General features: G+C 43.2%; 1 protein-coding gene across 1 annotated transcript in view; it reads right to left on the reverse strand.

Annotated features, from left to right (window-relative positions):
* Positions 1-14,239, reverse strand: part of Itk (IL2 inducible T cell kinase) — a 61,791-nt gene that overhangs the window by 35,805 nt on the left and 11,747 nt on the right. The window contains exons 2-4 of the mRNA XM_005071895.4: positions 6,410-6,514; positions 4,492-4,573; positions 2,228-2,356 (exon numbers count right to left, since the gene is read on the reverse strand). Of these exons, the coding sequence (XP_005071952.1) occupies positions 2,228-2,356; positions 4,492-4,573; positions 6,410-6,514 (316 nt within the window). The remainder of the gene's footprint in view (positions 1-2,227; positions 2,357-4,491; positions 4,574-6,409; positions 6,515-14,239) is intronic.

Here is a 14,239-nt window from a genome sequence, read left to right on the forward strand (position 1 = left end):
ACACACACACACACACACACCCAGGTCTGGTTTTTAGTTAGCATAGGATCTGGACCAGGAAACTGGATTAGCCCTAGCATCACCAGGATGAACCCCTTCTATGCCTGGTCATCTTGTGGCTGATCACTTTCTCTTTTTCAGGTGATCTTGCTCTTGTGTAATGTGGGAATGGGATGTAGTTAGGGTTGCCTATGGTGGCAGAAATGTGTTGCTAGGTCATTTCCTCTCAACTATTCTGCTATTTCTCAGATGCTGCAGTATCTCAGACTTGGATGCTTTCATCACAAATAAGAAAGGTGAACGGACATGCTTACCCTTTACTGAGAGCTCATTAAGGGCTGGCAATGTGCTAAGAGCTTTCTACTGCCCCAATGAGTCTTCTGGCAGTAACTTGAAGTAGCTGCCTATTATTCTATCCACTTAGGAAGAAATTACCTGAGAGGCTCAGAGAAGTTAAGGAACAAATAATGTTACGCAACAAGAAGAGGATGTGCTGGAACCTTTTTTTTTTTTAATTACAAAGCCCTACGCTCGTAGACCTTGCACTGTAGCATTTAACACAAGACATCCTCAGAGCCTTCACCCCAGGAATATGACGTGCTGTGTGCACAGTTAAGTATGCTTCCCCAGACTGCTTGCAACCCTGCCAAAACAGTGGTGAGTGATGCTATCTAACTAAGCGAGAGGAGATGGTAGTGGGCTGTTGTGCATAAGCAAAGTTATCAGGCAAACAGCTGCACCGCAGAGGCACGGCCATGGCTGAGAGCTGTTCTGCTACTGGGGTCAGCGTGGAGGAGCTGGTGAAGACAGCCCTTCCCAAGGGTAGTCATATCGAGTTACTCAACCACACAGGCCTCAGGGTGAGGGAAAGCCTGTGAAGCCTGCTGAGGGACACTGCAACCTACGTTGGGAAAACTGTAAAATGGAAGCAGATTCGAAGGGGGAATGGGTGAGGGATTACATCACCGTAGTGTTCTGAGACCTCTTGTACCACTTTAGAACTGAGGACATTAGAGCCCCTGGTGACTGCTACAAGGATCCACAGAAGGGTACTGGTAGAGTCTGAGACCAGCTCTGCCTTTGGGAGGTCTTCCTCTTAGGAGTCAGGCATCCTGCCAACTCCCCACCCACGGAGATCCATGTAAACAAACTTTTGTTCTCTCTGCTCAGATACAGCCAGAAGGACCAACAGTACTAAGGAGTGAGCACCAACCTCCCCAACGCTAAATATTATTCATGAAGGCTGACAGACTGATGACCTTGACTCTTTCTTTCCCAAGTGCGAGATGAAAAGAAGTGGTTTTTAAAATGGCTGTGAGAGGCTGTGACTCAGGAAGTCATGGAAAACCCAACTGTGTGTTATATCCGCCTTGTGTTAGGACAGTAAAAACCACAGGATGAGAAACAGTGTCTGCGGTAGGAGACGCTGAGCGATGAGAAAACTGGAAGTAAAACATTCGTTTCTATCCTTTCCTAGCTGTGACCTTGAACTGCTCAAGGCCATCCACTTCTTTGATACCACTCTCTACCAGAGACAGCAGTGCAGCAGTGAAGAAACCAAGCATAGGGTTATGAAAATGCATTTGAGTAGAGCTGCAGTTTGCTGGAGGTGTCCCCAATCACTATGACATTAGACAAAAATTAAGACACAGTCCAATCTCCAAGGCTGGACTTTTGATGAAAAACAAACATTTAGACTATGGATTCTTTTTCTCTGAGACTGAGCAGGTCAAGGGCAAGTCTGAACACCAGGCAGGAAGAAGCCAGAGTTAAAATTAAGAGAAGTTTTCTCTCTCCCTCAAGTTTTTGGAGCTGAATTTATATAATTAGACATATACATGGGGTGATGTCATTACATGAAATAAGGGAATACAGTGTATTTAGGGCTGTCTATATAATTTAAGATCTAAGAAGACTGTTCAGATTTCCCAGCAGGACTTCTCAGGTTTTACTGTTGTCTACCAGTGCCCCCACGGATCTTGTTAACATGCACATTCTGATCTAGCAGGACCAGATACTTTTAAAAATATTTATAACTAGCACCCAGGTAGCACAGATGGTTGACCAAGGACCACATGAGCTATGATATGGAAAAGCATGGAAGGGATGGTAGATACAGGTGTCCCAGTGAAAATTCTGGAAACAGAGAATTGTGTCTTGGGTCTATGACCCCACATTGATGGGAAGCTGAGATGGTTCCCTCTTTGTCTCTTTCCGAAAGTCTTACCGTTCTTGGTGGGGTCATAGGGGGCACAGCCTACGGCAAGCTTCTCCAGCTGGGAACAGCACCTCCACCGCCCATCCATCCAGAAATTAGGGTGATACTTGGATACCAGGCTGTTGTTATTCCTTGTTTCTGTAAGAAGTTGGAACCAACAGAGGACCAGTTGATCAAGCACTAGCAATCTTTTAACTCCCTGAGATGGGACTCTGAGGCAGGCGTGTCCTGAGTGCTAACTAGGATAGCCAAGGCAACCCATGATGTTGCTTATTAAGGGAGTGTGGGTTAAACCAGTCAGCAGCAGATCTAGTTTCTCTTCTGGATCTGTCTCCCTTTGGCTGTGTGTCTCTAGGATGGGGAACCCTCATGTAAGCCTCACTTTCCTCAACTTGATGAGTGTGCTCTACGATGAAGCCTTGGGGGGGTGTTAAAGAGAAAGTTGGGAGGGAAAAATTTCCATCTCTCTTATTTGAATGGCAGCAAACTGGCTATTTTATCTTTTAAGGCAAGGGCTCATGTAGCTGGGTATGTCCTTACACTCCAGATCTTCTTGTCTCTATCCCCTACATGCAGGGATCCCAGGTGGGCACTACCATGTCAGGTGTGTATGGTGCTGGTGTTAGAACCCAGGGCTTCATGCCTGGTAGGTTAGCACTCTACCAACTGAGCTGCTCTGGGGCCCTGAAAATTTGCTTTTATTCTCTCTAGGCTTATGGCTTTGAAGTAAAATTTCTTAGGAATAGAAGGGACTCCACTAGTTAAAAAACAAGAAAAAAACCAACATTATTGATTTTTTTAGAGCTCCCTCCAGTTTTAAAATTTGGATCAAAACTCTGATGTAAAATGGGGGAGGGGGGTGATGAGCCAGGCAGTAGTGGACATGCCTTTAATCCCAGCACTTGGGAGGCAGAGATAGGCAGATCTCTGAGTTGTAGGCCAGCCTGGTCTACAGAGAAACCCTGTCCTGAAAAACAAAACAACACAACAAAAAGATACATGAACACGAATGTAGCTGGGGCTCTTTATTATTTCTGGCCTAGTGTCTGTTTTCTACCATGGCTACTGGACTTGAGAGCACTTTCCAGTTGGCCTAATGTTTGCTGGTTCCTATCCCATTTGAAATTCATTTGACTCTGGAAGCCTATGACATACTTTAGCCTCATTTTTCAGACAGAAGTACTATGCCTCAAGACATAGCAAGGGTCTTGCTTCCTTACTCCTCTCAGCTGCCTAGAGACAGGTCTCCTGATACAGATGGGGCTTCAGGCTATAGAATAAGAATAGTAACATTGATCAAGTACTGTTTGGGGAGGAGAAGTTTTAAACACACCCTATATGTCCTAACTCATTTGATTCTCACAACAGCCCTACGACTGTGCTTAGATGACTTGTATAACTGAGGAAACAGAGATGCAGGAAGGTCCAGGTGAAAGGCTAACAACCGGCAGTGTCTGGACTTTCACAACTGAACCCTGTCTCCTCATCCCACAGACTCAAACACTGTGTGGGTTCTAATTGTGCTGCCAGGAATGTGAGGATGAAGAAAGGTGGGCATGGTGGTGAACACCTGTAATCCTACCACTTGGGATGTGGAGGCAGGAAGATCAGGAGTTCAAGGTCAGCCTTAGCTTCTTAGAAAATTGGAAGTCAGACTAGGTTCCATGAAACTCTGTCTCACAAACAAACAAACACAAGTTAATGCTTCCCGGGCATCAGTTATGCCTGCTAGTTCTAAGAGTTTTACCCACTGCAGCTCGCTCTGTGGAGAGATTCGATTACCCCCCTTCCCTCTCCAGTTTGACAGTTGAGGAAACTGAAGTTAAGAAATTGCCCCAAAGCATAAAGAAGAGCCAGGATGCCAACCTCTGGGATCTAACTAGAGGGGTCCTCACTCTAACCTTTCTTGCTCTACTAGAGTAAGCAAACATTTTTAAAATGCCAGATAGTAAATATTTTAGGTTTGAACAGCCAACAGGCAAAATGGTCTCATGTGGACACTTACATAGTCCTTTTAAGTGATTTTAAATACAGGACCTGTTTTTATCTTGGGGCCTCACATGAACAGGCGGTGTGGGCTGGATTTGGCCAGTCCTTAGCTTATACTTGTTGCTGCTCCTGGGCCCATGATAGAAACTCCAGGCATTGGCTAACAACAAATGGGACACATTTTGAACACCAATTGCTCACAGATATCACTGTGCTCCTTCCTGGAGCCCAAGCCCAGCACAGGACCAAGGTCATGGTGACTCACAGCACTGGAGTTTAGTTACCTTCTTTAAGGGTGAGCACCCAGCGCTGCCGGCTCTCACAGTCTGGAGCAAACACATACAGGATGTAGTTGTCATGCATGACCTAGAAACACAGAAGAGTCCAAGATGAGCAGGGCCCCCAGAAGTGGGGAACCCACCCCAGGCCCATCACAGCATTTATTACCATTTAACCTTGGCCACTAGGGAACCGGTGTGCTTTTCATCAGAGTACCTGGATGCTGTGCCATTAGGGGGACCCTGCGCAGTGTAGGTGGCTTCTCTTGGGTATCATGCCTCTAGTGGGTATTTGCCCAATTCAAGTAAAAAGGGAAAGAGAAGTTGGTCTTTTGACTGGATAACATGTTTATTTCTCATAATTTTTCAGTCTTAGGAAAACCTTCCTGGTATATGTAAATGTAAGTTGTTAGATGACAAACACGGACACAAGATACTTTTAAAAATCTTAGTAAAGTTTAAAATCCATAAGGAGTTGCCCAGCATAGACCCTGTGTGTGTTCACTCGGCTTTCTTCATGGATGGCATCCTACACAATCTGAGCACATTTCTAAAGAGGGAAACTACTAACCAAGCCTTGGGTCCTTGAAATGCCATTAGTTTTGCCCCACCCCCAGACTCATTTGTGATTAATACTTTTAATATCTGGGAATTTGTGTCATTCATTTTACTTCCAGCTTTATAATTTCCAACTCAGGCTGATTACAGTTTGTAATCTCAGCACTTGAGGCAGGAGGATTCTGCATTCTAAGCCAGGCCGGTGACGTGGAAAAGAAGGAAAAGGAAGGGAGGGAGTGAGAGAAAGAAAGAGGAGGGAGAGAAGGTCCAGCTCATTGGGGCCACTTTTCTAGCAGAAAAAAAAGTCCTGTTCTGTGACTCATTAAAAATGGATGATCTGGCTGGAGATGTAGCTAAAAGGGAGAGCACTTGCCTAGTACATGCTCGAGATCCCGGGTTCAACCCAGAACACTGGGAAAAAAAAGACAACAAGCTAGGGGGTATCAGTCCTTCAGGTTGGGAAACATAAAGGTGTGTGGGATATAGGAGGAGATATCTAATCCACTGGTACTGTAGACACGAAAGGCGGTGAGCAAGATAGAGACTAAAAGGTACACTGGCCAGCTAATGGAGCTTTCTGCAGTGACAAATGTCTGTGGTTTGCGCTGTCAACACATGACTCTCTAGTAACAACTCAACATTCACAATGTGGCCAAAGTAGTAACTGGCAAGCTGAAATTTAAAAACTGTCTGTCTATCTGCCATCTATCATCTTTCTTCTTTTCCCTTCCTCTCCCTCCCTTCACCCTCCCCTCCCTCCCTCCCTGTGTGCCTGTTAAAGAGAGTACATCACAATGTGAATGTGGAGGTCAGAAGACAAGTCTCAGAGTACTTTGCTCCTACTTTCTGAGCCTGGGGGCTCTAACTCAGGTCACCAGGCCTGCACAAGTGCTTCTATCTTGCTGACCCCTTGAAAATTATTACTTATTTAATACTATTTAATTCAGATTGTCATCTCTAGTAAACATTCATTCACATTCCACAGGTGTCTGCTATTTTGAATGGTACCATATCTTCAGATGGTTATCAGATTGTGAGATTTCAGAAACTGCAGAGGAGAAACTGAGGAATTCGAACCCCCAAGGCTGGGGCTGTAGTCAGTGGTAGAGCACTGACCAGCATGTACAAAGCCCCAGGCTCAATCCCCAGCCCTATGGGAAAGCAAGAACCTGTCCAAGAGTCTCTGCCTTTGTAGAATGAATGAATGAATGTCACTAGTGGAAGGATAACACACAACCCTTCCTGTGGGCTTGGCTGTCAGCATGGGTGAGAATCATACTTTCTCCATCTTCTCTCACAAGGGCTAGGGATTCTAACCATCTCCCAGGGACAGAAAGCTGTCCACTGTAGTCCCCGATGAGCTTACCTGAAAAGGGTACTTATAGTGGCATGGGATGCTAATGTCACTCTTGACAATCTCCACACACTTGATTCTGGAAAGTTCGATGGAGCCTTTCAACGTGCGCTTCTTCTGTGAGGAGACATGGCACCCATTTAAGTGAGAGAGAAGACAAGGCGTTCATTCTGATTGTTTCCAGAAATTTGCTGTTAGGAAATTTTCCATCCCTTTGTAAGCCAGCTGAGGTGTTCCCAATCAAATATCCTGAAGTTGCCTCCCGCCTCCATCTGAGAGGGACTCTGAAGAGACTCTTGGGAGAAGGGTCTCTGAAGGGTCATGATGGGGACTGATTTTTCTATTCAGTCTGGCACAGTGGTACACACCATGGTCCTGATGACACACATCAATGCTTGTAGGACTCATAGGTTGTGTACTCATTGGGAAAAGAGCTGCACGTGTGACAACATATCCTGCTCTGTGCTATCTGTGACCTCATTAGTAGTTGTGCTCACACTTGACAGGTAGTGAGGTACACTATTAGTGATGTCTTTGCCACATTTGGCTTTCCCACGTTTCTTAGTTATTCAAAGTGCTACAGTAATGTCCTGAAGCACACCCTTTCTCTGAACTGTCTTTTGCCACACACTCCATTACCCCCGATAAAATCACACTGGTCCCATGCCTCAGTCCTTGGGAAGCTTGTCAGATGTGTTGTCTGAATAACTGATGGTGTTTTATTTGATAATGATGTTCAGTGTTAGCTAAATGCCATTGTCCCCAGGAAATGGATCCTAGGACATGAGTCATCTTAACTAATGAGACATTCTATTAGTGAGACTGTCAGGCTCTAAGGAAGGTGAGTTAGGAAAGGCTTTTGGAGGTAGGAGCCTTTCTCAGGTGCCTAGAATGTGGCTGCCATTGAGAATAAAGTTTCAGTCAACTATGGAACCATTTGTGAAACACGTCATTAGATGTCATTCTTTCTGAAGGCATAAAACCAACACAAGATTGGAGGGGCGGGTTTCAAGTTTGGTCTTTGCCTTTTGTTAATGCCACAAACTTGAGCAGTTCATCTAACTTCCAAGAACCTTTTTGTTTGTAGCATGTGAGGCCAGTCCCTGCTTCATGGGGTTGGTTAGAGAATAAGGAAGGATGATGTAAATAAATTGTGTAGACTTGTTTAGCACTGGGAGTTGTACACCATCAGATTCTCTAGAAAGACCAGTCTTAGTTTTTTGATCCTCTGCCTGGAAACCAATCTTCACTGACTAGTTGAGGCAGAGAACTGATGTTAGTCTATATCAGTGGTTTTCAATCTGTGGGTTATGACCCCTTTGGCAAACATCTATCTCCAAAAATATTTATATTACAAATCATAACAGTAGCAAAATTACAGCTGTGAAGTAGAAATTCTTTGGTTGGGGGTCACCACAACATGAAGAACTGTATTAAAGGGTAGCAGTATTAGGAAGGTTGAGAACCATGCTCTACAGCAAAAAAAGTGATAATTAAGCTTCTGCTTGCAGTTATATCTCAAAATGGAGGGAGACAAATTTGGAGTCAAAATTCTACATGAAGTTCTGAAGCTGCAGTGCTCAATAAAAGTTGAAATAGAATGTGAATTGTACATGTAATTTAAAGTTTTTCAGTTGAGCATAGTAGCTTATATTCATAATTCTACCACTTTGAGGTTGGGGCAGAGGAATTTCCACAAGTTTGGAACCAGCCTTAGCTACAGAGCCAAGGCTGCCCTTTCTCAAAATAATTTCTTTCCTATAAGTATATTCAGAAAAGCAATAGTAGTAAATACAATTAACTTTGATAGCTATGTTATTGAACCCAAAGCATCTCAATTACTATTGTTTCAAGCTAGCCATAAAAACTGATCAATTCCTCTCTAGCCCTAACATTTAAAATCCTTTATTTTTCATACACCTCAGCTTGGACGTGCCACATTTAAGTGCTCACATAGTTTCCAAGGAGATTTCTTCCTCTCTGTTCAGATGATTCCTAGTATCCATTTGTTCCACACATGGACTTGAAGAGACATTTGTTCCTAACCGTCATTCAGATGAGCCCTTTCAGTCAGAGAGATCTGATTGTCCATCATCAACCTCACAGTTGGTCCCTAGTAACTACTTGGGTCCCCACTCCTTATCCATCTGTCCCATCAGTCTCCCAGAATTTCACACGATTTGATCTGGGAAACAGCAGGCATAGATGTTCCCTCCCCAACTGGTCAGTGGGAGCAGCGGGTCAGGAGCTAAACACAGTTCAGTCTCTGGGAAATGATAGCTGCCTGCAATCTTCCCAAACAACTGAGCTATTTCTGAAAAACAGCAGGGTAAGGTCTGCCAAGAAAACCACACGAAAGCCAGCAGAAGAGGGAGAGACCACGTTAGCTTGTCTCCACTCTTCCTTGTTATTCTGACTGTCTGTACCACACAAGGTCACAAGACTTTGGGTAGCATTGTTCAGAGCTAGACTCTCTCAGGAAATAATGCCAGTGGTCAATGAATGGAACCCTGTGAAATTAAGAAGCTCCTGCACAGCCAAGGAACACAGTTAACTGAGTGAAGACACAGTCTGAGAGACACCTTGCCTGCCATACATCAGACAGAAGATGGATATATAAAATGCATCAAGAACTAAAAAAAGAAATCTCAGCCACAGGAATGCAAACAACCCAACCAATACATGGGATCACGAAACTAACAGCTAGTTCCCAGAGGAGGAACTCAAATGCTATTAAACACATAAAAAGAGCTCAGCTTCACTAACGGAAGCAGAATTACAAATGAAAACTATGTTGGGATTCTATCTCACCCAGTTAGAATCACAGTCATGAAGAAAACAAATAAGATAAACGCAAGCAAAGATGTGGCAGAAAGAAGCCTTATATACCACTGTTAGGAGGAAACTAGTCCAGCCGCGATGGAAACCAGCATAGTGGTCTCTCTAAAAACTACCAGTAGATCTACTACTACATGAGGCCGCCGTGCCTGGGTATTTACCCAAAGGACTCCAAGTCACTACATCATGGAGAAACAATGCAGCATTTTTCATAACAACTAAGTTATGGACTCAGTCAAGGTGTCCATCAACAGAGGGAAGGATCAAGACAAGGCTGTGTAGATACACAAGAGAACTTTTTCAGCTACAAAGAAAAACAAAGTCATGTCATTTGTAGAGAAATGGACCCACTTGGAGGCAACCATAGTAAGCCAGGCTCAGAAAGATAAATATTACATGCTTTCTTTCATATTCAGTTCCTAGATTTTATAGATACATAAAAATCACCCAGATATGGAATGAAAGTAGAAGTCAAAGTGTTGAGAGAACGAAGGTGACTTCGAGGGGGAGGAGGAGAGGAAGGCAGGGGAGTGAATGTGTTACACACAATATATACCTGTAGGAAAATGTTCTCATAACAAAATACCAGGTACAATAAATGGTGAAATTTTTAAAAAATATAACAAAAACACAGACACCCTCAAGAGGACAATTCCAAGTGTCCAATAAACAACAGAATTTCTGTTTTCTACTTTGGTAGGGTTGAATACAGATGGGATGCTTCCTGATCAGGCAGACTAAGGTTCAAACCCTGACTCATTCCTCACCAGTCACACATCCTCAGGCAAAGGTTTCAACATCTTAGTAACTTTGTAGTAAAATACTTAAAGATTTATTTATGTATGTATATGGATGTTTTACCTGCATATATGTATGTGCACCATATGAACGCAATGCTGTGATGTCAGAGGAGGGCATTAGATTCCCTGGGACTGGAGTTAAGGATATTTGTGAGCCACCATTTGGCTGCTAGGAACTGAACTTGGATCCTCCGCAAGAGCAAAAAATGCTCTTAACTGCCAACCCATCTTTCCAGCCCCATTATACCTTGTTTTCATAAAAGTGGCAAAAAATGGGTCCTCAGTCATTGAGTTAACCCAGAAGTTCTGAAACAACTGCATAGAAATACTGGCAAGTTAAAAATCATTCAAGTGATGAACTGTCACTCAAAGGTGTCTCACCTCCTCTCCTCCTTCCTTTCCACAGATGAAGCCTGTGCCCTTTTTGCCTTTATGTATCCTCACTTTCTTTGCTCAAATGTTCTTTTTTATTCTTTTTTTTGGAGGGGGAGGGTTTGACACAGGGTTTCTCTGTATTGTTTTGGAGGCTGTCCTGGAACTTGCTCTGTAGACTAGGCTGGCCTCGAACTCACAGAGGTCTGCCTGACTCTGCCTCCTGAGTGCTGGAATTAAAGGCATGTGCCACCAACACCCAGCTTCAAATGTTCTTTTATGTAACCAGGAAACATCACTGGGGAAGATAACAGTCATACTTAGCTGGAGAGAATTACAATTTTGATGGTTGGACTCATATGTTTTCCTAGTAGTTTTCAAAATTAGGACAAAATCATGGAAGGGGTGGCTTCCTGGCTTCCCCTGAGTATGTCTATGTACTGGACCTCCCTGGCATCAGGCTGTGAGAGGAGCCACCTGCAGCACTCTCAATGCTTTGATGTGATCAGGATCTTACGAGGCATTTCAAGTGTTCTGCTCAATGCCCTTTCTGGGTCTATGGTACCATCTGAAACTTCACAGTGGTCTACAACATTTTAATCCTGATGTCATATGAAATAAAACTTAAATGACTGACATAGGGGGTGTCATTTTCCCTAGTCACAGAAATTCTAAAATGGTTTCAGGAGTTTTTCTCCATTGTAGTTTCATCTTCTGCTGGGAGCTTGCTTGGGGCAATCCACACATTCCACATTCATCTCTATTCTAGCAGTAGGCGGGAGAAACACAGAATCAGACTTGGAGAGTCAGGATTGTCATTATCCCTACAGATGCTTAACACAGGGCAGTTGGGGGCAGGGCCTGCAGCTCACTTCTTCCCTCTCTGTGGTTCTCTTGGTCCTTGGGGATTGAGGGGATGCTAGGTGCTGCCACTGAGTGTGACTATGGCCTGTGCTGCTGGAAGACCCCCAGGAAAGATGAGATCATTGCTGTCTCTGAGAAAAAGGCATCATCCTGCCAATCATCAGTGTGCTCCGTAACTAGCTGTGGTTCTTTCTCTCCTTGCTCTTGCCCATCTTCACTGGACCTGGTTAAGTAATGGTGGCAGCCAGGGTAAGTCACAGCAGGCTCAAAGCTGCACAGATTGCAAGCTGGGAAACTGCACACTCCATCCTACACCCACCTTCTTTTCTTTCCTTGTTTCCACAAGACCTCACACTCAGACAAAACTGTAGTCATCTGGCTTCACTACAACCCTGTTTCACTCTGTAGTTTACTCCGTACAAGGCTGGCTCAGGGGAAAAGCATCTGGCTTCTTTTAAGGTCAGCCATCTTTTCAACTAGCACACTGACTGGGCAAAAGGTGAGAATTTGCCCCTCCCCCCAAAGGTGAGAATTTACCCCTCCCCCAAAAGGTGAGAATTTTACCCCTCCCCCAAAAGGTGAGAATTTTTACAAAAGGAAAAGAAACAGAACTACTTTCCTGTTTAACTTTCAGAGGGCAACTGAGGTTCTCCTACTCAAGTTATGAGCATATTTTCTCATAAAAATATTAAAAACTGAGATCAGTGGGGCATAGCTGAGGTTTGAAATAAGGGACAGAAAAAAAGCAGTATATATATATATATATGTATATATATATACTGCATATATATATTATGCTCTTTTTTCGTATGGTTTTTTCTTATGTTGTTTGACCATTTTACCAGGAAGATACACTTCTTTTCTTGTATTAAAAGTTAACTAACACATATATATTTCTCATATGGGACTTATCCAATGGAAATGACTGCTCAAAATGTACAAAGATATGAGAGAAAGGATGCTTGTGACAGTGTTACTTACTGCACTAGAAAAAAAAAAAAACAACCCAAAATTCATCAATAGCTAAATGGTTGAATTAGCGTGTCAATCATCCTGCAATGACTGTAGTCATTAATAAAGAGGAGAGTTGCTCTATATAAAGGTAAGGAACATATGTTAAGTTCAAAAAGCAGTTTTAAAGTTTTTAGGAAAAAGACGAAATAGACATTAGCATAGACAATATCCAAACAAGTAATGCAGGAGGGAAAAGAAGATTTCAAGCTGCTAATAGGGGTTTCCTCATGTGTCAAACAGAAGAGTTTCATCGCAGAAGTCATACGTTTCTACAGGACTTGAAGGGGTTTTTAAATAGCATGAAAAAGGAAGAGAGGAGCAAAACTGAAAGGAGTATGTTAAAGCTGTTAGAAGCATTAACACAACACTGCACTGTAACACAACCGCAACAGATGGATAGAGGGAGAGGGTAAAGGGGCTCCAAATGAAAAGATGGGTGTATAAAATGGCCTCTGCCCTGGTGACCTCACAACCCCATTAGCAAGAAGCTGCCGCCTGCCCTTCTGTATCCTTGGAGGTTCGAGTTCACGGTAGTTCCTCTCATGTTCTCAAGGGGCAGCCATTTTCTTCCTGCACTTTGTTGAAGAAAAATCACCGAGCTTTTGTGTGGACATTTGTGTCTTATAAGTGAGGCAACAATTTCTAAGCCCAGTTAATGTTATATTTAAAAACAGCCAGAGAACAGAGCATATAGGTTAGTTTAGATTTTGTTCACAAGAAGGGTGTGCTGCTGGGCATGTTGGTGTGTCTGTAATCACAGCATTTGGGATCATCTATTCCAGGCTACCCAGGGCTCCAAAGCAGGACCTCGTCTCTGAAAGAACTAAGTAGCGCATAGTAAGCATCAATCCTCCAGGTCCTGTGCCCCATCTCACAGTATCTCTAGTCTGTGAACTCTCTTCCAAAGCTCCATTGGAAGAGCATAGGAGATGTTTAGTGAGTTCAGAAAACTAAAGCAGATAGTGAACAGTTTCATTACATTTCACAAAATCACTTCGCAGAGGCAATGTTCAAATTGTATTTGTTAACTGGCCTACTGAGGCACAGCAGGTAAGAGTGTTGCAGCAGAAAGTGGTATGTGTGGACCCCAAGGTGGTATGTGTGGAACTCTCCATGGAAATAAATTAGGATATGAGCTCCAGAATAACTGGTAGATGAATAAAAATCACTTGGGAGGAAACATAACACTAGACTGCTCCAAAAGCACCAAGCGCTCCTGCAAGCTATGAACAGCCTTATAGCAAAACGCGCAAAAGGAAGGTAAATTTTTCTTGAAACATACGAAGAAATGCTCAGCTGCTATGACAACAGGAATGCAAATAAATTCTGCTTAGATTATTTAAAGCCTAACAGACCAGCAGAGATCCAAGCATCAGACAACGGTGTTGTTGAGGTTTTAGACAATAAGCTTTGCACACATGGCTCTGGGGAAAGTTCGATTTCTCTGGAGAATGACTTGGTCACTCAGCAGCTCCACAACTGGACATGTTTTCTATACACTGGGGCTTCTCAGTCTCTCTACTGCTGAGCATTTGGTTCTACCTTTTACCTGCTGGACATCAGTAACAGCCACCTCTCCACATCTACGACAAGACCAGATATCTGCAGGTTGACAAAGTTGCCTCTGACTAGCAATCATGGTTATATTCATTAAAGTGACATACTTTGCAAAGTTATTCATTTCTGTTGCTTATGAAAACAAGACAGTTGGAAGTACACTAGATGTAAATTGGAAGTGTTTTATCAATACAATGAGTTACTTTACATTTGTAAAAGATGAAAAGGCTCTGTGTGTATCCATTATGGACTGTTCTCCAAACTTGGCTGTTAACCAATGGAGAGAAAAAAAGTTAAAGTAGCATGTAAAGATTATGCGGCTGCTGTATACAAAACAAAGAAAGAGCCTTTTCTATTTGTGTTACATGTATATGAATAAAACTCCATTGGAAAAGTA

The sequence above is a fragment of the Mesocricetus auratus genome, unplaced genomic scaffold (genome assembly GCF_017639785.1).
Source record: "Mesocricetus auratus isolate SY011 unplaced genomic scaffold, BCM_Maur_2.0 Super-Scaffold_100007, whole genome shotgun sequence".
In the NCBI taxonomy this organism is placed as follows: Eukaryota; Metazoa; Chordata; class Mammalia; order Rodentia; family Cricetidae; genus Mesocricetus; species Mesocricetus auratus.